We start from the raw sequence: 23,236 nt of genomic DNA on the forward strand, positions 1-23,236 counted from the left end.
GTCTCATTTCAATAGAGATGAAGCTTAGAAATGCCACTCATCACTACTCTATAGGGTACTCTACCTATTTAAGGGAGAGGTGGTCTTGGCAAGTTGGGGGGGGGGGGGGGGGGAGGGCTAGTGAAAGAAGTATGTGGGAATGTGGAGTAAAGGCTACAATCACGTTAGCCACAATATTACTAAATGACAAAGGTCTGGAGGGGTCAAATGGTCTGACTCCGCTCCTTGACCGAAGTCCCAAAAACTGATTTTTTTTTGAGGAAGACTACCTACCATTGTCATCCAGAGTGAAATTTCGAATATTCAAGACGTACTGAAATAAAATTTTCAAGGTTTCGGCCTCTGCCAGAGCCCTGAACTGATGAGCCGAATTTGGACTGTGCCTTCCGAGAATGTACTATGACCAGGATCCAATTTCCCTAGTCTCAGTAAGATTATGCTGTCAGCAGGAGTGCTGCCATTCTGTTTTGGCCTCTTGCTTCTAGTGATTGTTGCTTGTAACATTTTAGTAAACAATTTAAAGAAAGCATACAGGAGACATTTCTAAAGCTTTCCTCGGGTCAAGTTGTAACGTTGAACCATCAGTGGGCCCAGCCATGACATTTAAAGCACTGTTTAAAAAGGAACACTCCCACTGCAGTGGAACAAGACTAAGCCAAAGCGAATGGCAGCATTGCTGAATGCATGGCCACAAGTCTTCACTTTAACTGGCAGCTTGTTACATTGATTATATCTTCGTTGCATTAATCGTAACCATTGGCAAGTGAGGACAGTCTGCTACACATCTGGTCCGACAAAGCCAGCCCCCGAATTATTGCTGCATCAGTACATACGCAACAATGAAAGCAACATCAGATTATTTACCAAAATTCACTTAGTAACAGTCCTGAAAATAGTCTCAGGAATCCCAAAAGAGGTTGAACAGTCAGCCACTTCTTTCCCTGCAACTTAATACCAGTCACCAAGACCCCTTTCCAATTGGCAATCCCATCCTAAGCTATTTACCCTTAGATTTTTTTTTCCAGCCGGCTTACCCTTTTTCTTCCTTTCGCTGCTGGATCAGTTGAACAAGCTCCTTATCGAAATATTCCTCATCTTTGCCATCATCTCTCTGGTTCTCTTCCCTCTCCTGGGCATCCACTTTCTCTTTATGGAGCTGGCTGGAAATGTGCTTGGCGTAGGCCGAGAGGCCCACCACAGTTACCTTGCAGATTCGGCATTCGTGTTTGCAGTCCCTGTCGAAAGAGGGAAACGGTGGAGACTGAACTGTACCAACAGGCATCACGGAACAAGCTGGAGTCTTACAGCGTGGGGTGGAGGGGTGCAGGTTCTTGGAGGCGGGGGGAAAGGGGTGCAGGGGATCAGGGGGTTGGTTTCACCATCCCCCGGCTCCTTTAACTTAACATTTCTTTTCAATAGCAGCAGCAGGCTGTGCCTCTGCTGCCTTCCCCTGCACCGAGGTCACTGCACTCCCCCGACTGAGAACTGGAAGAGTGAAAGTCACCCAGATCTTCAAGCACGTGCTTGGGAGGCAGTCCTGGCAGATAACATCGGGTCAGCTGCTGAGAGGCAGCCCTAGCAACAGTTTCCTTATTTAATTGTGCCACGGCTAATTCTAACCCCAGGGAGCTGCCACCAATGGTAGGCCTGTAACTACAGCCTGCCCAGCTTAGCAGAGATGCCTGGAATCCTGAGAGGGCATGCGTTATGACAGCTGCAAGGATGTGCTGTATGGAACACTGCTTTATTTGGAGACACCAAAGGACTCACTTTCTTTTGCTGGTGCGACTTGATACCAAGCATGACAGTTGTTGTCCACATCTGCTACACCCTCTGTGTTTCCTTCCTAAGAACAGCACGCTTTTGCTGCCTTCGGGAGAAATTATATCCCTACACCAAGGACGCTGTGCTTGGGGTTTGCGACCGCCAGGTCAGATGAGTAGGAAAATCTAAATGCTTCCATATCACACAGCTAGTTTTATCGCTCTACTCCAGTTTTCCCACCTGTCGCCCCGGTCATCTGTGCTACGTCCCTCACTGCCTTACTTCTCCCTCCTGTGCCAGACCTAGAAGAAACCATCGGAAATAGGGACAAGAGTAGGGCATTCCACCCCTTGAGCCTCCTCCACCATGCAATGGGATCACAGCTGATCTGACAATCCTCAAGTCTGCTTTCCTGCATTTTACCCGTAACCCTTGATTCCTCTAATGATCAGGAATCTATCTCAGCCTTAAATCGACACAAGGACTCTGGCCCCACAGCTCTCTGTGGCAAGGAATTCCACATATTCACAATCCTCTCCAGGGAATAAATTCCTACTCATTGGAGTCTTAATCTGGTGCTCCTTTATTCCTAGACTCTCCCTTGAGGGAAATATCCTCTTAGCATTTACACTGCCAAGTTCCTTAAGAATTCAAAGTGTAGAGTCCCAACCTGTTTAACCTTTGTTTAAAAGACAATCCCTCTATACTCTGAGATCGTAGAACTGCCCATGCTGGAGAATCTGAGATAACAAGGTGTAGATGAACACAGCAGGCCAAGCAGTTTCAGAGGAGTATGAAAGCTGACGTTTCGGGTCTGGACCCTTCTTCAGAAGGGTCCAGACACGAAACATCAGCTTTCATTCTCCTCTGACCTTGCGTGGCCTGCTGTGCTCATCCAGCTCTATACCCTCTTTACTATGGTTCATTCTTGTGAACCTTCCTTAAAATGCCTCTTTCCTTAAGTATGGGAACTCAAACTATGCAGTGTTCCAGATGTGGTCTCACAAGAACCTTGTACATTTCCAGTGACTCCCCCGTTCTTATACTCCAACCCCCTTGAAAAAGAGCCAACAATTCATCAGCCTTTCTGATTACCTGCATGCTAGCTTTCCATGTTTCATCCACAAGTTCCCCCAAGTCCCTTTGTGCTACAGCTTTCTGCAGTTTTTCTCCATTTGAATAATATTGTTCTTTTGTTTTGCCCTTCCAAAATGAACAATTTCACATTTTCCTACATGATACTCCATTCGCCAACATTTTCCCCCTTTGCTTGCTTAACCATTGCATGTTGGCAAGGCAAAACAGGGCAGGACTTATACGGTTAATGGTAGGGCACTGGGAAATTTTTCTGACTAGAGAGAGTTAGGGGTTGAGGTGTATAGTTCCTTGAAAGTGAAACTGCAGGTACACATGGTGGTGAAGAAAACATTTGGTACACCTTCATTGGTCAGAACATTAATACAAGAATTAGGATGGCATGTTGCGGCCTTATAGGACATTGGGGAGGCCAACTCTCGTCGCTCATCTGTAAGAAGGATGCTGTTAAACCTGACAGGGTGCAGAAAAGATTTACAAGGATGTTTCTGGGACTGGAGGGCTTCAGTTATAGGGAGAGACTGAACAGCCTGGGGCTTTTCTCCATGGAGCATCAGAGGCTGAGGGATGATCTTATGGAGGTTTATAAAATCATGAGGGGCATGAATAAGGTGAATAGCCATGGTCTTTTTCCTAGGGTGGGAGAATCCACAACGAGGGAGCATAGCATTAGGGTGAGGGGGTCACCTGCGGGGTGTGCAGCACACACGTGGAATGAGCTGCCAGAGCAAGTGGCAGAGGCTGGTCCAATTACAACATTTAAAAAGCACCTGGATGGGTATATGAATAGGAAGGTTTGAGAGGAGTATGGGCCAAATGCTGATAAATGGGATAAGGTCAGATTGTGATGCCTGGTCAGCGTGGCACAATTGGACCTAAAGGTCTGTTTCCATGCTGTATGACTATGAATATTTCTCTGTCAACTGTTTGTATCCATTTCGCAATCTGCCATACCACCTATTTTTGTCTCATCTGCAAATTTGGCTGCAGTACATTCACTTCCTTCCTCTAAGTCGTTAATATATACTGTAAATTGTTGCGGTCCAAGCACTGACCACTGTGGAACACCACTGGTTATAGGTCAGCAAACTGAAAAAGAACCCTTTATCTCCGCTTTTAATTTCCTGCTCATGAGCCAATTCTACATCCGTGGTGATATACTCCCTCCAAAATTGAGAGATGTTTTCCTAGAAAAGCCAAGTTCATTATGGCAGCTCCCTTCACTGCTGAACTCACCTTGAATTCTATTTCCATGAGCACTCTGACTTCAGCTCCCTTCATACCTCAATACGTATTATTCTAGCTAAGCATGCTATAGACCAGAAAGACCCAAGCTTAATTGCTGCTCTGTGTGGCACCATCTGATCTCAGTGAAGGCCCTCACAACTGACCCTTGGGTTAGGGAAAGAAAAACCACCAGGGCTCCTGTTCGCTTATCATCTAGGCCTGTACAAACAGCACATGATGACAGGGACCAGGTATGGCTCTGATGTCCCAGACAGTTGAATATCTTCATAATATTCATCGTCTGGACTTCGATCATTTTTGGTCACTGCGGGAAGAGACCCAGAAAGCCATGGGAACATAACACAGTAAGTGGAGAGGAGGGGTAACACTGGCAAACCAGGCAACAAAAGGGGCTCACATATGTGCAGTCACCGCAGCTAACGGAAGCATAAAATTTGTATCGAAGAACAACTATTAAGCTCATGGTACCTATGCTAGAATTGCAATCACTAACAATCTGCTGCAGCTCAATTGGTAGCCCTCTCACTTGGAGAAAGATAGAGTTCGAGCCCCAATCCAGGAATTCAAGTCCATAAAATTAGCTGATACTTCAGTTCTTAATTAAGCCATTGTTGCATTCAAATGAGACATCTTGATTTTACTGGCCAAACTAAACTGAAGAGACAGGAATAAAGTTTTACTACCTGAAAACACAATGGAAGCAGCTTCAAAACAACATTCTAAAGGGAAGTGAGCAAAAGCTGAAATAAAGGATTGATAGAGCAATGGCATTAATGAAACTGAGGTACCCTGGCCCTCTCAAATGGATGAAATAGCTTTTGTATCAGCATCAAGGCATAGCAATAGACTGCTCTTCAGTATATTGAACAATAGTGATCACTTGAGAAATAGATTATATAGTCCTTCTCATCATCAATTCCATCTCCTTCCACTGCATTCACCGGAGGCTGACTGAACAAAGCAAGGAAGCTAGGTCAAACATGGCATCACCAACATTGATTTCCTCAAATAACATACTGCAGTTTCTGGAAATGATAAGTCAGTTTCTTCTGGCTCGGGGAGGGGGGGAGGGGTTGAGGACACAATATGAAAACTGAGTACTTATTGAAGCATTCTAGTAATTCTCTGGTATCCTATACTGCTAAACACATCTTCTGTTGCCTCAAAGTAACTTGCATTTCTTCTCCCATTTTTCACACTATCCAAGGCTTGACCAATTCTGTGGACCATAATGCAAAGGGGTTAACACAAAGAGCTGTAATTCTTACCTTCCTTTCAAATTCTCAAGCTCTCTGTGGTGCAGCATGCTCCTCATGTGCTCGTCCATCTCCTGTTTAAAAAAAACACACTTTGTTTCATTTCTACTCCCCTTTCACGATTTGTTAATCAATTATGAACCATGCCACTGTTAGAAGAAGTTGTTTTTGCATTTCTTTCGATTACCCAAGTGAAACTCTCTCACACTAGGATGCCCCGGCCTTGACTCTCAGGTAAGGTCACTACAATTGGGCACGTAACACCTTGGCTAGGATAGGAGGAAGGGAAAGATTTCAGCAGTAATTTCTTGCCTTCATCTCATTATCCATTACTACTCACTGGACAGTGCTGAGACAAATCGACAATTAGCTCTGAGACCCAATCTTCTGCACAGTCAATATCCTGATATTCAAGGTCCCACATGAAGAATAGGCAGCTAGATGAAACCTGTGCAATACCCATCAACCTGTATTCAGCAATTTTGGGAGGGGAGATATAAAAGGAAAACATAGGCAGCAAGAGTAGAAAAGACAAGAATAGTCGGCCCAATCAGGTTCACATCCACCATGTTTTGTTTTTAATGTTAATTCTCACGATCAGAGTGTCGTCAACATCTATTGCCCATATCAAAAATTGTCATTCAGAAGGCAGTGGTAAGCCCTCTTCCTGAAATACTGCAATCTAATTCTGAATATTTCCGGCAGCAATTGCTACTTGTGCACTGCTCATAGACCAGCATTTCAGTTGGCAACTTGGAAGCATGCTTCCCACATATCCGCAGGACATCACAAAACACACACACACAGACTGAGACAGACACACAGACTGAGACAGAGAGACATACATACACACACACAGACACTAAACCTTTATAGCTCTTCCACTTCAAAACCACACATTTCACATCATTTAACTTTAATTTTGTGAATGATTTGAGCTTTTACCTTCACTTCTTTCTGATATTAATAAGTCAGAATTTCTCAGAATTAAATTCCCTTTTCATTAAATTGACTCGAACATTTTAAATTTCAGTAGCTGGTAACATGTTTCGGGAAAATTAGCTTCTCTGAGGAACAGATGTCTGTAACTGTGGCATTCTAGGGGTGGAGCTATTATGGCTGCCCGAACATTAACCCACTCGGTTTGGTTTAAGTATTTTCCAGACGTGTGCTTTCTATATCATTTATCGTCTTCTCTAAGATTACCTTTCCTTTCAGGTTTGCAAAAACAATCAAGTACATCTATTCTCTACTCACAATCCAGACACCAGACCAGAAACCAGCTCCATGGCTCTTCGCCGAATTCTCTCTCACGCCTGAACAAATCGCAGATTGATTAAAACAGGTTCCTCACCATTTCCTACGACTTGCACTGTACTGCTCTGATTTGTAATGCCAACCTCCCAGAGTTTTTTGGTTGTTACTCTGTATTAGTTGGGTATATTGGACACTTTAAAGTTTGAAGTGCAAATTTTATTTTTGATGTACATTAAATCCCATCTGGCAGTATTCTGTTCATTTAAGTACTTGGTCCAACTATTTGTGCCATTTCAGAGCTGCTTCCACTGACACTCTAGGCTGAACCAATGTAACTATGTCTGAACTAAAACTAACTGAGGTAAACTAGTAGTTGTGATGGTTCTATTATTGACAAGGATTGCCTGGCAAAAGATGAATTTCAGGAGCAGCACCAGACATACCTAAAAATGAAGCTACCAAACAGGACTGCTTGCACTCCAAACTGCATAAGCAGCATGTGACAGGCACAGCTAAGTCATGAATGGTAGTAGACAATTAAAACAACATATTGGAGGAGGCTCCACAAATATATCCATCCTCAATAAAGGAAGGGCCCAGCATAAAAGATAAGACTGAAGTGCCAAACAGATGACTGGCCTCGGCCTCCTACAATGGTCCCCAGCATTACAGACACCAGTCTTTAGCCAATTCAATTCACTCCATGTGATATCAAGAAACAGTTGGAGGCACTGGGCACTGCAAAGTCTACAGGCCCTGACAACATTTTAGCAATAGTACTGAAGACTTGTGCTCTAGAACTTGCCGCTCCCCTAGCCAAGCTACTCCAGTAAGCTATAACACTGGTATTTACCCAACGATGTGGAAAATTGCCCAGACACGTCTGTACATGAAAATCTGGAAAAATCCAAGCAAGCCAGTCAGAACCCCATTAGTCTACTCCCGGAAAGTGTCACCCATGCTAGCAAGACCCTGCTCAGTGACACCCAGTTTGGGTTCCACCAGGGCCACTCAACTCCTGACCTCATTAGAGCCTTGGCTCAAACACAGACAGAACAGCTGAATTCCAGAGGTGAGGTGAGAGTGACAGGCTGCATTTGACTGAGTGTTGCATCAAGGAGCTCTAACAAGATTGGGTATCAGGGCAAACTCTCCACTGGTTAGAGTCATACCTGGCACAGAGGAAGACAATCGTGGTTGTTGGGGGTTAATCATTTCAGCTGCTTCATCAATCCATCCCTCCATAAGGTCAGAATTGGGTATGTTTGCCAACGATCGCACAATGTTCAGTACCATTCACGATTCCTCAGATACTGGACCATCTCCAATGAGACACAATCTAACCATTACCCCTCAACATTCAATGGTGTGACCATCACTGAATGCCTCACTGTCGACATTCTAGAAGTTACCATTGACCAGAAATTCAACTGGTTTCATCATGTAAACATACAAGAACAGGTCTGAAGCTGGGAATAGTACAGCAAGTAACTCACCTCCTGACTCCCCAGACCCGGTCTGTCATCTACAAGGCATAGGTCAGGAGTGATATGGAATAGTCCCAACTTGTCCGGATGGGTGCAGCTCCAAAATCAAGAAGCTTGACACCATCCAGGCCAAAGTACCCCTCTTGATCGGCTCTACATTCACAAACATCCACTCCCCTCCACCACTGACGCTCAGTAGCAGCAGTGTGTACCATCTACATGACGCACTGCAGAAGTTCACTCAAGATCCTTAGACAGCACCTTCCAAACCTTCACAACTTCTTTCATTGAGGATGACAAGAGCAACAAATGCATGGGAGCACCTGAACCTGCAAGTTCCCATCCAAGCCACTCACTCCTGATTTGGAAATACATCACCGTTCCTTCAGTGTCACTGGGTCAAAATCCTGGAATTCTCTTCCCAAGGGTCAACTCACACCACTTGACTGCAGCAATTCAAGGAGTCAGCTCACTACCATGCTCAAGGACAACTAAGTGAAGTCAATAAATGCTGGTCAGCCAGAGATGCCCACGTATCACGTGTGAATAAAACAAAATGAACGGAACTTACCATTTTTGAGTTGTAAGTGATGTGACACAAGATACACTTCCTCTCTTTTCCCATTGTGAAGAATTTGACAGCAGTCACTTCAAACTGAAAAATATGGCAGAAATAAGTCAGAGGGAACAGAGGTTATGTGCACACTACTGCTAGGATTAATTCCAAACACTTACTAAAGAATGAAGCACTATAATTTCTTGAGGACAACAGTCAAATTTGGAAAAAGCCTTCCACTTTGAAAACTGTTCTGTTCATTCAGACATTTCATATAACTTTAAGGAGCTTGTCAGTTGATAATTGAGCCTCTCATTTCAAGAGTACTGCCTCTGTAAGGACAGAATGCAGTTCACTGAATGGAGATTGGTTTCATCATTCTCAGACAGTGTCAGTGTTTAACTACATATTGGTATTATAAAAATGCATTCTGGATGGGACAGATCTGCTCGATGAGCATGAAGATCTAGAACACACTGTCTGAAAGAAAAATTCATATTCCAAACCAACTTTCAAAGGGTAACTGGACATTGACTTACAAAGAAGTAAACTGTAGGGATCTGGGGAAAAGGGTGAAGTTTGGGATTGAATTGAACACCACTTTCAGAGAGTATATAGTTACGGCAAACCAAATGGTCTTTCTGTAATGCCCACTCCAAAGACCTGTAACACAGCTTACCCTTCAGCCTAGTACTGAGGAAGTGCTGCACTATCATAAGTGCAGTCTCACAGAGCAGACTTTAAACTGAGGTCTGCTTGCCCTCTCACGTGGACACAAAGGATTCCGCTGCACAATTCAAAAAGCAAGGCACCTTGACTGTATCACTGTCAATGTTTATCCCTCAACTAGACATAAATCATGGATACACAATATGAGAGCGCCCTCGCTATTATCAAATTGCCTGCCATGCTTCCCTCTGTTACAATGGTAGGGGCATAAGAAAAATACTGCATTGCCTGTTAAGGAGAACTGCATTGGCTCCTTGGACAGTAACTTCCAAACCAATGGCCTCTATCATCGAGAAGGACAAGAGCAGCAGATACATAAAACACTCATCATCTTGCAGGCTCTTCTTCAAGCTACTCACCAACCTGACTTGAAACCAAACTGCTGTTGCTACACTATCATGGAAGCAAAATCCTGTAACTCTCTCCTTAACATCATGGTGGTCTGTGTGCATCAAATGGAGTGTGGAGATTGAAGAATGCAGCTCAACACCACCTTCTCAAGGGCAGTAAGTGCTGGCCAGCAAGCAGACCCCACATCCCCTGGATGAATAACTTTTAAGTCGTGCTTTAGGACATTGACATCAGGACGGCACAGATACAATGGACTCGATGATCTCTTTATGTACCACAGATTTCCTAGGATTCCATGACCATAAAGGGCTCTGCACAAATACATCAAAAGCTTGTGGGTTATCATTGAGCAGAAACAGAGCCAGCCATATAAACGTGGGCACTCCTTGTGCTTGGCTTCCAGACAGGACATTTTTGACAAATTTACTGAAAGACATGATTTACACTTAAAAGAAAGCCACACTTATAGCTTTCCCATCAACAACTTTGTTACTTATTCAAAAAAAAAGTTGTTCGAGTACAACCTGCCTTTCACAGTCCATGACGACTCCAGTTTATTAACACGAACCAATTCAAGGGTTTCTTTTTAATGAAACCTTAAGCCAACACCGATGTTAAACCAGCTGACCTTTAGGTGTTAAGAATGTTGTCACATCCTTTCTCGAACAAGAATTTGTTGTCTTCCTTTTCCCGTGGCATTTCCCACTTATCTGAGGAAGATTGGAAAAGTATGGCAAGCGTTTCCACTATCACCACTCCCACTTCCTTTAGAAACCTGGGATGCATGCCTCCCAGACCAGCTGACTTACCCACTCTCAGCAAAGCCATGTCAAACATATCCAACCTTTGCAGTACATCCTGCCTATCAATTTACCATCTATTAGCTCTACCATCTCCACTTCTACTAATAGCATCTTCTCCCTTAAAAAACAAACACCAGTAGAAAGTACTCATCAAGTTTCCAGGTCTTGCCCTCTGCATGTAGACATAAATCTCCCCTCTGACCCATTGGATCTCTTACTGCTCACGACGTACTTAATATTTGACAGCTTCCTTCCATTTATGCTGCCATTCTATTCTCAGATTCTCTTCATCTAGTGTTAGAGGTGTCGGAGAAGGAGGTGCTATTTAAGCAGAAACAGAGAGATATATTGCTGCATTCTGTACACTATACCGACTGCAGCCACGGTATCACTAATTTAGCAAGTTCCTGTCCAGGGTAGCACCAAACCTTGAGTATTGACCTGGTTGGACTCAGCCAGAGAAGTGACAAGTATTTCATCATACCTGACGAGCCTTACAGTTGACACAGGGCTTTAGAAATGAAGTTAAGATATAGATCTGTAATGAATGAATGGCAAGTTGGAGTTGTTAAGTATTTGAGAGAGTGGAATGGCCTACTCCTGTATTTCTGCCCCAGCACAAGTTCCAGTCACCCATAAATCTAAAACCTGCACTGTGCCTCCTGCTCCACTTCAACCACAGGGGTAGCTTCTGCCCCAGAACCGGACCCAATCCCCAGTTCCGTCATACATCAATTCCCCCCGCTTTATGTGACAGACCATTCCTGCTTCAAGGCATTTATCTCCCCTAACTAACATACAGCACCAATTCACTTTGCAATGTTTAACACCAAATTGCACAAACCATCTTTGCAGGATTCCAATCTCCTTCAGTACCACATAAATTATGAACGATTATCGTACTTTGTTCACCAAAGCTTTCAGACCAGTTCAGAGAAATTCCTAAACCTGGCAGATTTATAATATATTTACACATCATCATTTGGAACTCTCCAGAGAAACAATAAAATTGTCTTACTTGTTACTTTAGTTAGCTTAAATTGCAGAAAATAGCCATTGGGCCCTTCAAGCCTGCTCTGCCACTCATTATGATCATGGCTGATCATCCAACTCAAAAGCCTGTTTCTGCTTTTACCCCATATTCTTTGATTCCCTCTATTTCCAAATGCTATATCTAACTCCTTCTCAATCAGTAATGTTTTCGCCTCGACTGCTCTCTGTGGTAGAGAATTCTACAGGCTCACCATGTATAAATGAAGAAATTTCTCATCTCAATCCTAAATAGTTTGCTCATATCCTTAGACTGTGACCCCTGGCTGTGGGCTCCCCTCACGTTTGCGAACACCCTTCCTGCAGTTCCCATTATCACCCTTCCTGCACCTATCCTGTCTAGTCATGTTAGAATTCTAGCGATTTCTGTGATTTCCCCCTTCATTCTTCTGAACTCCAGTGGCTATATTCCACTCCTCATAGGTCATTCTCACAATCCCAGAAAGCAGTCTGGTGAACCTTTGCTGCACTGCCTAGTCAGCAACAACATCTTTCCTCAGATAAAGAGGCCAAAACTGCAGACAATACTCCAGTGTACTCTCACCAAGAAATAACTGCAGCAAGACATCCCTGCTCCTGCACTCAAATCCTTTCGCTATAAGGCCATCATACCTCTTGCCTTCTTTACTGTCTGCTGCACCTGCATGTTTACAAAGGACACCCAGGTCTGGCTACACATGCTCTCTCTTGATTTAGTTGTTCAAATAATGATCTGCCTTACAGATAACAAGGGTGTAGAGCTGGATGAACACAGCAGGCCAAGCAGCATCAGAGGAGCAGGAAGGTTGACATTTTGGGCCTAGACCCTTCTTCAGAAATATACCTTGCTGTTTTTGTTATCAAAGAGGATAACCTCACATTTACCCACAGCATACTTCATCTGCCATGTATTTACCTACAACTCAGCTTGTCCGAATTCACTGAAGCATTTCTGCAACCTTCCACCCTGCTTTGTCTCATCTGGAGGCCAAGATATTGCGTTTAATTCCCTCATCTAAATCATTAACATATATTGTGAATAGCTGGGATCCTTGCACTGATCCCTACGGCACTCCATTTGTCTCTGCCTGTGATTCAGAAAAAGACCTTTTCATTCCTATTTTTTATCCCGTCTGATATCAATTTCTATCCATCCCAATATACTACCCCAATCCCATGTGCTTTAATCTCTACAGACTAGCCTCTTATGTGGCCCTTTGTCTAAAGTCTTCTGAAAGTCCAAGTTAGCTACATTCACTTGTTCCCTGATCAACCCTAATAGTCACACCCTCAAAGAATTCTAGTAGATTTGTCAAGCAAAATTTCCCTTCCGTAAATCCATGCTGACACTAATTCTGCAACCACTTTCCAAATGCTTGGCTGTTAATTATTTTACAATGGACCAAATGCATTTTCTCCACTACTGTCGTCAGGTTTACTGGTTCATAACGGCCTCAGAATTTTCTCTCTGCCCCCTTGTTATATCGAGGGGTTACATTAACTAGCTTCTAATCTGTAGGAACTGTTCCAGAGTCTAAAGAATCTTGGAAGATGACCACAAATGTATCCACAATTTCTAGATCCACATTCTTAATCTTCACCACTGAGTACTTACCAGGACCTGTGGATTTATCAGCCTTCAGTTCCATCAAGTTCACCCAGCAATAATGATTTCCTTCAGTTCATGCTTCTTGCTAAACCGGTGTTCTCCAACATTTCTGGTAGATTATGTATACCTTTTGTGATCAAAGAACCAAAGTATGTGCTTAGTTGGTCAGCAATTTATTCGTTCCCTATTATAAACTCCCCTGTTTATAACCGTAAGGGACCTACACTCATCTTCACTACTTCTATTCATCAGGCCAATATCCATCTCATCAATAGCTAGTATCAGAGTGGGAATAAGTCACCAAGCAGTGTCCATCGATAGTCGCATTTTGGGTGACAGCATAAAGTATCTAGAATAGGTATATAAACAGTAAAAGGCGAATGGTGGAGCTGCTTAGTGGCCAAACGGGGAATCATACATGGAGGCAGAAGGCATGGCTGAGGTGCTAAATATCAAGGATGAAGATGCTGTCCAAGTCAAGTCAAAGGGGAGGTAGCTAAGATACCAGATGGGGTCAAAATTGAAGAGGTATTAGAAAGGGTAATGTGCTGAAACGAGATGTTATCACGGAAGGACAGAATAAAAACAGTTCTAAGGAAAGGTCACTGGACACGAAACATTAACTCTGAATTTTCTTTGCAGATGCTGCCAAACCCGTTGAGCTTTTCCAACAATTTGTGTTTCTGGTTAAGATAGGGTATATCTGCGGATATTGAGAAACTACAAGGGTCCTCACCAGTCTTCACATTCTCCTTAGACACAGGAGTGGTGTCAGAGGACTGGAGAATTATAAATGTTTTGTCCAAAAAAAGACCAAAAATAAACCCAGAGATTGCAGACCAGGCAGTTTAACTCTGTGCATGGCTGTGTGGTGGGAAAGTGTTCAGAACTGATCTGGGACAAAATTAGGAATCACTTGCGGACAACTTTGAAAAGCCTGCAGGATCCATTAAGGACAAATCACGTTTAACTAAATTTCAACATACAAATTATGAGCACATTCTGAATCTGCTCCACCATTCAATAAGATCCTGGCTAATCCAATGGTTCCTCGTTTCTTTCTACTCATGATAAGCTTTCACACACTTGCTCAAGAATATACTTCCATTTCTTTAAAAAATTTCAAAGGCTCTGCTTTCACTGCTTTGACGAAGACAGTTCCGAAGATTTACAACCCTCTGAGGGGATAAAAGCTCTTAATAGTTTTAAATAGACAATTTTTTTTTAAAAGAATGGTTCCTAGCTTGAGAATCTCCTAGAAGAGGAAACACCCTTTCCACCTGTCTGGTTCCCTTAGGATCTTTGATATTTCAAGTCACCTCTCACTCTTCTAAATTTCAGTGGATATAAGCCAAGCCTATCCAACCTTTCCTCATTCCAGGTGTCAGTCTAATAACCCTTCTCAAAACTGCCTTCAATACATTTTCATTCTTCCTCAAATAAGGAAACTATTACAGAATACAGTACTTCAGATTGGTTTCATCAAAGCCCTTAAAAACCGAAGGCATAACTGCCTTACTTTTGTATTGAAACTTCCTCACAATAAATTTTGTGTTCTATTAACATTCCTTAATATTAACTGTATAGTAACTGCATACTAATCTTCTGTGACGTATGCACAAGAACACCTCTGCGTCGGAGTTCTTCACTTTCTCACCATTTAAATATTACACTTCTTTTCTACTTCTTCCACCAACATGGAAAATTTCACATTTTCCTAATGGATACTCCACTTGCCAGACCTTTAGGCGCTCACCTAATCTATGTATACACTTCTGTAGTCCTCCTCACAACTTACCTTCCCCTATCTTTGGCAGCTAGCCACTTTCTACCTATGCCAATATTACCCCCTACACCATGAGCTTTTATTTTCTGCAATACCCATTGACTCGGCACCTTATCAAATGCTTCTTGCAAATCCAATTAGAACACACTCACCATTCCACTTTATCCACAGCACACTACTTCTTCAAAGAACTCCAGTAAATTACTTAAACACGGCCAACCTTTAACAAAACCATCTTGACTGCGCCTGGATTACCTTGAACTTTTCCAAGTGCACAGTTATAGAGTCTTTAATCATGAATTTTAACATCTTCCTTATTCCCTATTAAGCTAACTGCTTTGTGGTTTCCTGCTTTCTACCTGCCACCCTTTTCAAGTGAAGCTTTTACATTCACGATATTCCAATCTAACTGGTCCCACATCTAGGGAAACGTCGTAAATTAAAACCAATGATGCACTATCTCATTCACCATTTTTCTGACACCCTGGTTAAAAGACCATCAGAACCGGGCACTTGTTAGCCTATCACTCCAATATTCTCCTCACAATCACTAAAGAAAGCAGTTCTGATTTTCTTGAATTGTTCACTCTGTCCCATTTCCTGATTTCTATCTATTTCTGAGATGTTCTTTGCATCATCTATGGTGAAGACCAATGCAAACTATGTTCAATTCATCTGCCATCTCCTATTTTCATTAATAAGCCCCTACACTTGTTTCCTATAGGATCAGCAATTATTATCTTATCATTTTTAAAATATCCAGAGAAATGGTTGTCATATTTAGATTAGACTAGATCAGGTTAGATTCCCTACAGTGTGGAAACAGGCCCTTCAGCCCAACAAGTCCACACCTCCCTTGAAGCATCCCACCCAGACCCATTCTCTTATAACCCACACACCCCTGAACGCTATGGGCAATTTAGCATGGCTGATCCACCTAACCTGCACATCTTTGGATTGTGGGAAGAAACCAAAGTACCCGGAGGAAACCCATGCAGACTCAATTAGCTTTCTACTTTTCTAATTTTTCTCTTCTTATTAGTTCTGCAGTTATTCTTTACATATTTTAATACTCTGTCCAACCTGTTTCATTGTCTTGGTAACCTCTAGCCTACCCTGCTGATTCAGTTATTGATTTTACCTGCTCCTGTCACAATCTGTTTATCATTTCCCCATACCAATACTTTCGCTTGTGCTGTTTCAAGTCTTTGGTCTGTTACATTTAGTCAAAACATATTCTGTAAAGTTACAGTACAGTATGGAGCTGGAGGAATGCAGCAAGCCAAGCAGCAGAGATGCAGGAAAATTGACATTTCAGGACAGGAGCCTTCTTCAGAAAATTTTCCTGACCCGAAACATCAACTTTTCTTCTCCTCTGATGCTGCTGGCCTGCTGTGTTCTTCCAGCTGCATACTGTGTTATATCTCTGACTCCAGCAGCAGCGGTTCTTGCTATCTCTATTCTGTAAAGTTGCCACATTGTGGGCTTGCCCATATTGTAAAAGAGACAAGTGCTGCACGGATACAAAGCTGGCTGAGTAGCAATTCCAATTGTTTTTCAAATCAGGAGATAGTGAATGGTATACTTTCATGTTATAAATTACACATCATTTCAAGATTCTTAACATGAGAAACTTGGAAGTATTGCAGACGGAGGAAGATAGTGATAAACTTCAAGAGAACATTGACTGATGAAATGGGGAGACATAGCGGATGAAATTTAATGCACAAAAGTATGAAGTGACATATTTTTGGCAGGAGAAGCCAAAGTAATACAAACTGAACAGCACACTTCAAAAGGAGTTGCAGAACAGAGGCATCTGGAGTTTATGTGCACAAGTCACTGAAGAATAGTAGGGTAGATTGAGAAAGTGCACAGGATGCATGACTTTAGAAGTCAGACCACAGAGTACAAAACAAAACAACTTATGATGAACTTTGTCAAAACACTTTTTTCTTGTAATTAGAATATTGTGCCTAATTCAAAGCATTTAAAGTGTTCCAAAAGCTTGAGAGAAGGTAAAGAAAACATTAATAAGCATGGTTATAGGGATAAGAGCCATAGCTATGCGGATGGATAGGCTTTGCTTAAAGAGAAGGCCTTGAAGAGATCTGACAGACACGTTCAGAATCGTGATAGGGCTAGATAGTAAGTAGGAAGAACGTGTTCATATTGTCAGGAGTGTCAGAACCAGAGAATAGTGATTGGAAAAGGGACCAAAGGTGACAGGAGAAACATTAACACGATCATGGCTAATCTACACCCAGCATCAATTCCTCATAATCCTCAAATCCCCAATATTGCAGAAATCTATCAACCCACTTTTTAAATTCTTTCATTGGCCACCACCACTCCCTGGAATAGAGATTTCCAGACATTCACTACATTCTGGGAGAAGAAATGTCTTCTCATCTCAGTTTTAAATGAGTATTTCTAAATATCTTTTAGTTTCAAGACTCCCTCGCATGTACAAACATCTTATCAACATTTACCCTGTCAAGCCCCCTCAGAACTGTGGATGTTTTGACAAGGTCATCCCTCATTCTTCTAAACTCCACTGAATAAAGGCCTAACCTGTTTAGTCATTCTTGATAAGGCAATCCTTTCATCCCAGGAATGAGCCTAGTGAATCTCTTTTGAACGACCTCCAATTTCAGTATATCCTTTCTTAAATAAAGGGACTAAAACTACAGAGTATTCCAGGTGCAGCCTCACCATTGGGACTTGATTTTTAAACTCCAACCCTTGAGCAATTAAGGTAAAATTCCACTTGCCTTAATTCCTTGCTGCATCTACATGCTAATGTTTCGTGTTTCCTGCATGAGGGCACCCAGATCCACTTTCTTGGTTGCTCTACGTTAAACGGGGAGACACAAAGAACAGGTCCTTCAGCCTCCCAAGGCTGACACATGATGCCCTCCTAAACTAAAAGAAAACTTCTGCTCTATTCAGCCCACATCCCTTTACTCCCTGCCTATTCTTATATCTGTCAAGATGTCTCAAACATTGCTATTGTATTGGCCTTGGTGACCCCCTCTAGCAGCATTTCTAGGCACTTAACATAGAAGAGGCAGGTTTTGCACAGACTATTTCTTTCAAAGTGATCCCCTTTATCTTAAACTTATGTCCCCTAGTAATTGACATTTCTACCCTGGGGAAAAAGACCCCGACTATCCATTCCTTGCATAAATTTGCAAACTTCTATCAGGTCACCCCTCAACATTTGACATTCAAATGAAAACAAATCAAGTTGTCCAATCTCTCCTCAGAACTAATAACTCTCCCAACCAGGCAACACCTTGGTAAACAGCTTCTGTACTCTTTCCAAAGTCTCACCATCCTTCTGGTAGTGTGGCAACCAGAATTTTAGACAACATTGCAAATGTGACCGAATTGAAGCTTTATACTGATACAATATGACACGCCAATTTTTATACTCGCTAACCTGACCGATGAAGACAGGCATACCATATGCCTTCTTGACCACTTTCTTCAATTGTGTTTCAGGGAGCTGTGGATCTGTATACCTCGATCCTTCTGTATGCTGATGCTAGAAGGGGATCTGCCATTAACTGTGTGCTTTCCTCCTTCATTACATTTTCCAAAACATATCATCTCACATTTGTCTGGACTGAACTCCATCTGCCATTTCTCCACCCGAGTCTCCAATCTATCTATATCCTGCGGCAATCCTCCTCACAATGCGTAGCTCCCTCAGATTTTCTCATGTGCAAACTTACTGAACAGACCACCTACATTCTCTCCAAATCATTTACATACATCATTTACAAACAGGGGTCCCTGCACTGACCCCTTCAGAACACCACTGGTCACAGATCTCCAGTCAGAAAAACAGCCTTCCACCGCTACCCTCTGTTTTCTATGACTGAGCCAGTCTGTATCCATCTTATTAGTGCACCACAGATTCCAAGTGACAGTACCATCTGTATCAGCCTGCCATCAGGGACCTTGTCATAGGTCTTGCTAAAGTCCATATAGACAACATCTACTTCCCTGCCCTCATCAACCCTCCTTATCATTTCCTTAAAAAAGTCAATCAAGTTTCACAACCTTCCCTGCACAAAACCACACGACTTATGGCTAATTAGACCATTTTTTTTTAAAAGTGGGTAAATTCTGTCTGTAAGAATCTTCTCCAATAATTTCTCTAGCATTGACGTAAGGTTCACTGGCTGTAATTTCCTGGATTACCCCTGTTGCCCTTCCTAAAAAATGGAAGGTCACTGGTTATTCTCCAGTGACTAAAGCGGTTACAAAGATTGCATGCACGGTCTAACAATTTCTTTACCGGCTTCCTTCAGCATTCTGAGATAGATTCCATTAGATGCTGGGTCCTTGTCCTCCTTCATACTTTTTAAAAACACCCAATATCTCCTTTTTTATATTGATATGAAAATCAACATACTCATCCCCAGACTCACCATGTCCTTCTCCTTTGTGAATACTAATGCAAAGTATTCACTAAGGGCCTCACCCAGTTCCTCTCACTCCATGCACAAATTCCGTCCTTTGCCCTGGAGTGGGTCATCTTTTCCCGAGCTATCCTCTTGCTCCTTATGAAATGCCTTAGGATTTGTCAAAGGTGTGTCATGGTCTCTTTTAGCTCTTCTAATTCCTTGCTTGCGTTCTTTCCTGCTATCTTTGCATTCTTTGAGGGCTCTTCCTGTATTCAATTTCCTAAACCTTACATACGTCTCTTTCCTCGTTTTGACTAACCTCTTAATTTCCCTGGTCATCCAAGGCTCCTGAATCTTGCCATCCTTATCCATTTTCATAGGAGCATGTTGGGACTGAACTCTTATCCACTGGTCTTTAACAGATTGCCACATGCCAGATCTAGATTTACCCCCCACCCACAAATTTAGTACTCTGACTGGAGGACTACTCTCATTCTTGTCCATAATTAACTTAAAATTTACAGGATTATGGTTACTGTTCCTGAAATGCTCCCCCACTGAACCTTCGATCACTGGCTAGGTTCCTTCCCCAGTATCAGGTGTAGTATAGACCGTTCCCTAGTTGGATTATTTACATATTGTTTCAATCAACCATTCCAACAAATTCCCCCCAATCCAAGCTCCTGGCACTAACGGAGTCCTAGTCAATATAGGGGAAGTTAAAATCACCCACCACAACTACCCTATTGTTTTAAGATTTTTCCATAATCTGTCCACACATCTGTTTCCTATTGCTGTGGCAAGATCTGAATATAACCCCAACAAAATGACTACTCGCTTCCCATTCCTGAGCTCCACCAATAAACCCTTTTTGGATGATCCCTGCTTTAGTACAGCTATGATATTCTCCATCAACGACATTGCAACTCCTCCATATCCCTCTCTTTCACGGCTAAATCCTGTTACACTGACAGTCTTGTTCCTCTCCCAACCATGTTTCTGTAACAGCTACACAATAGTTATAGCTCATCTGCCTTACCTGTCATTCTTGTTCCATTAAAAACAGGTATACTTCAGACTGCCAGTCCTCCATATTCAGTAGCCTCTCCCTGCCTGTTCTTCCTCTTAGCCTTATGAGCTTTAGTCTCAGACTTTTCCTCAGTCCTTGTTCACTGTTCTGGTTCCCATCCCCTGCCACACTAGTTTAAACCTTCATGAGTGGTACTAGCAAACCTTCCTGCCAGAACACAAGTTACCTCCAGTTAAGATGCTGCACATCCTGCTCGCATAGGTCCCAACTGCCCCAGAAGACGGCCCAATGATCCATGTACCTGAAGCCCGCCTTCCTACACCAGCTCTTTACTTACATATTCATTTGTACCGTCTTCTTCTTTCTAACCTCACTGGCACGTGGAATTCAGAGATTACAACCCAATAGGTCTGGCCTTTCAACTTCCTACCTAAGTCCATTTGCGGGACCTCATCTCTCTTTCTACCCATCTCCTTAATACCAATGTGGACTACAACCTCTGACTGCTCACTCTCCCCTTTCAGAACACTCTGTGCGCTCAGACAGCCTTGACCCTGGCACTAGGGAGGCAACAGATGATCCTGGCTTGCCACCACAAAGACTGTGGCCCTGACTATAGACCCCTTTATCACTGCAGCTCGCCGACACTTTGACCCTCCCTGCTGTACACAATGAGTCAAGGTGCTACTGATCTGGCTGCTGCTGCTTTCCCAGAGGCTACCCCTCCCAGATTATCCAAACAGCATACCCGTTTGAGGATGGAATAGCCACAGTGGACCTCCTGTACTTTCTGACCACACTTATAGCCTGGTAGTCACCCAACTCTTGTCCACGTAGTCCTTACTGCTGGTCTGTTCAGTTCTCTAACATGCGATCCACATCATTCTCAGCCTCAAGGACACTCCATAGTAAGTCCATACACAGCTCTGGGCACTCCATTCAGCCAGTCAAGAGCTGCGCTTCCTGCATATGTAGTCACCGTAGAGATTGGAAGTGTCCCTGATTTTCCATGTATCACAGGAGAAGCATTCTATAGGGCCAAGATCTTCTGCCATTCTGAACCTTATTGACTAAATCAACTACAAAGAATAATCCAGGAACCTCCGTTGTCCATTCCTGGCAGACCACAACTCCAAAAAGTATGGGTTTCTGTCCAGAAACTATTCAGTCTGCAAACCCGGTTCCTCAGCAGCCAAGCCTAGTTCACTGAGTCCTGGTGCCAGTTGCAGAGCTCTGCACCTACTTTCACCCTCAGGTTCACTCTTACTGACTGTGCTCCTCAGATATTTATACTGCTGTTGCTGTTCACCACGAGGGTCACTCTCCTTCATTCTGTTGCTGCTATCTCTGGTTGGACAGTCTACCTTTCGATACTTCCTACCATGACTTCTCACTTTCTTACATTAAATTCAGGATTCCACTTGCCCACGCACTCAAACTACCTATATCCCTCATAGATTTCTTATGTCATTACAGCATGTCCTCCTATCTATTTTTGTACCATCTGCAAATTTGGATACATTACATTCTGCACCCTCCTCTAAGTCATTACTATAAATAGTAAATAATTGAGGCCCGAAGACTGATCCTTAAGGCACTTCACTGGTTATATTTTACCAACTTGAACAGAGACTCATTAATCCCAGCTCTCTGTGTTTGGTGTTAACCATTCCTCAGTCAATGTTGATACACTACCCCTAATATAATGAGTTCCTAACTTGTGCGATAACCTTTCATGGGGCACATGAATGCATGTTTTCAGAAATCCATATACACTACATCTACTAGCTCCTATTTATTATTTTGCTTGTTATATCCTTAAGGAGAGCTAGCAAATTTGTCAAACACATCTCCCCTTTCAGAAAATGACGCTGACTCTGTTTGATTGCATTACTTTTACTTTTGGGAATCTCTACGTTGTGAAAACAGGCCAATCGGTCTGTCAAGTCCACACTGCCCCTCCGGAGCATCTCACCCAGACCGACCCCGCTACTCTTTTCCTGTAACTCTATTTCCAACATCAAATCCACCTAACGTAACACCCCTGGACACCATAGGCAATTCAGCACAGCCAATCCACCTAACCTGCACATCTTTGAACCTCAAGAAACCTCAGCACCTCGAGGAAACCCACGCTGACACAGGGAGAACGTGCAAACTCCACACGGGCAATCACTGGAGGGTGGAATCAGACTCGGGTCCCTGCCGCTGCGAGGCAGTGTTAACCACTGAACCACCGTGCGACCCTGCTATTTCTTCCATAATAACTGAACTAGTAATGAAAAAATAACTAAATCATAGGCCAGTCAGCATTGGGATGAGATCTGTGCAAACCCCAAAACAACACTGCACTTGACATGGACCATGATTCAGCGGGAGCACAGCCTGTCCCATTAAAATGACAATTCGCTAATTCCTTTCTGCCTGAATAGGCAGCAGATTGCAAGTTTCACAATATCATCATAAAATCAACTGTCAGGCAAGTAAAAGCCAATGAAGTCAAAGTTATGAATCTCACAACCTCGGCCTGCCTACACCAGGATATCCTGTTACTTCAACCAGATAACTTGCAAGCACGACACAGCTGAAGAGTTCCAACCAGTTTATGTGCTTATCTTTACCTCTTCACGCCACCTCGTAGTGCCACTGATTTTGGTGGACAGACTCTACATAGCATTGGGTGCCTTATTCCAAGCAGAAGCCAATGCAGTAAATGGCAGCAGTAAATGGAAAGCAACTCAGTGAAGTCTTATTGTATCACCAGCAGTCTCTCACACAGTCTCCTAGAGAGATATGGTTTACTTTTTTATTGTTCCTT

At 42.9% G+C, this 23,236-nt stretch overlaps 1 protein-coding gene across 3 annotated transcripts in view; it reads right to left on the bottom strand.

The window, feature by feature from the left end:
• znf106a (zinc finger protein 106a) overlaps positions 1-23,236 on the bottom strand; it is an 80,510-nt gene that overhangs the window by 50,675 nt on the left and 6,599 nt on the right. For 2 of the 3 annotated variants that reach the window (XM_059649335.1, XM_059649333.1), the window contains exons 2-5: positions 13,191-13,311; positions 8,679-8,762; positions 5,376-5,437; positions 1,035-1,235 (exon numbers count right to left, since the gene is read on the bottom strand). In XM_059649335.1, coding sequence (XP_059505318.1) covers positions 1,035-1,235; positions 5,376-5,437; positions 8,679-8,732 — 317 coding nt within the window. In that variant the 5' untranslated portion in view covers positions 8,733-8,762; positions 13,191-13,311. The remainder of the gene's footprint in view (positions 1-1,034; positions 1,236-5,375; positions 5,438-8,678; positions 8,763-13,190; positions 13,312-23,236) is intronic. The other variant, XM_059649334.1, reaches the window with a different exon arrangement.

Source organism: Stegostoma tigrinum, chromosome 10, assembly GCF_030684315.1.
Source record: "Stegostoma tigrinum isolate sSteTig4 chromosome 10, sSteTig4.hap1, whole genome shotgun sequence".
NCBI lineage: Eukaryota > Metazoa > Chordata > Chondrichthyes > Orectolobiformes > Stegostomatidae > Stegostoma > Stegostoma tigrinum.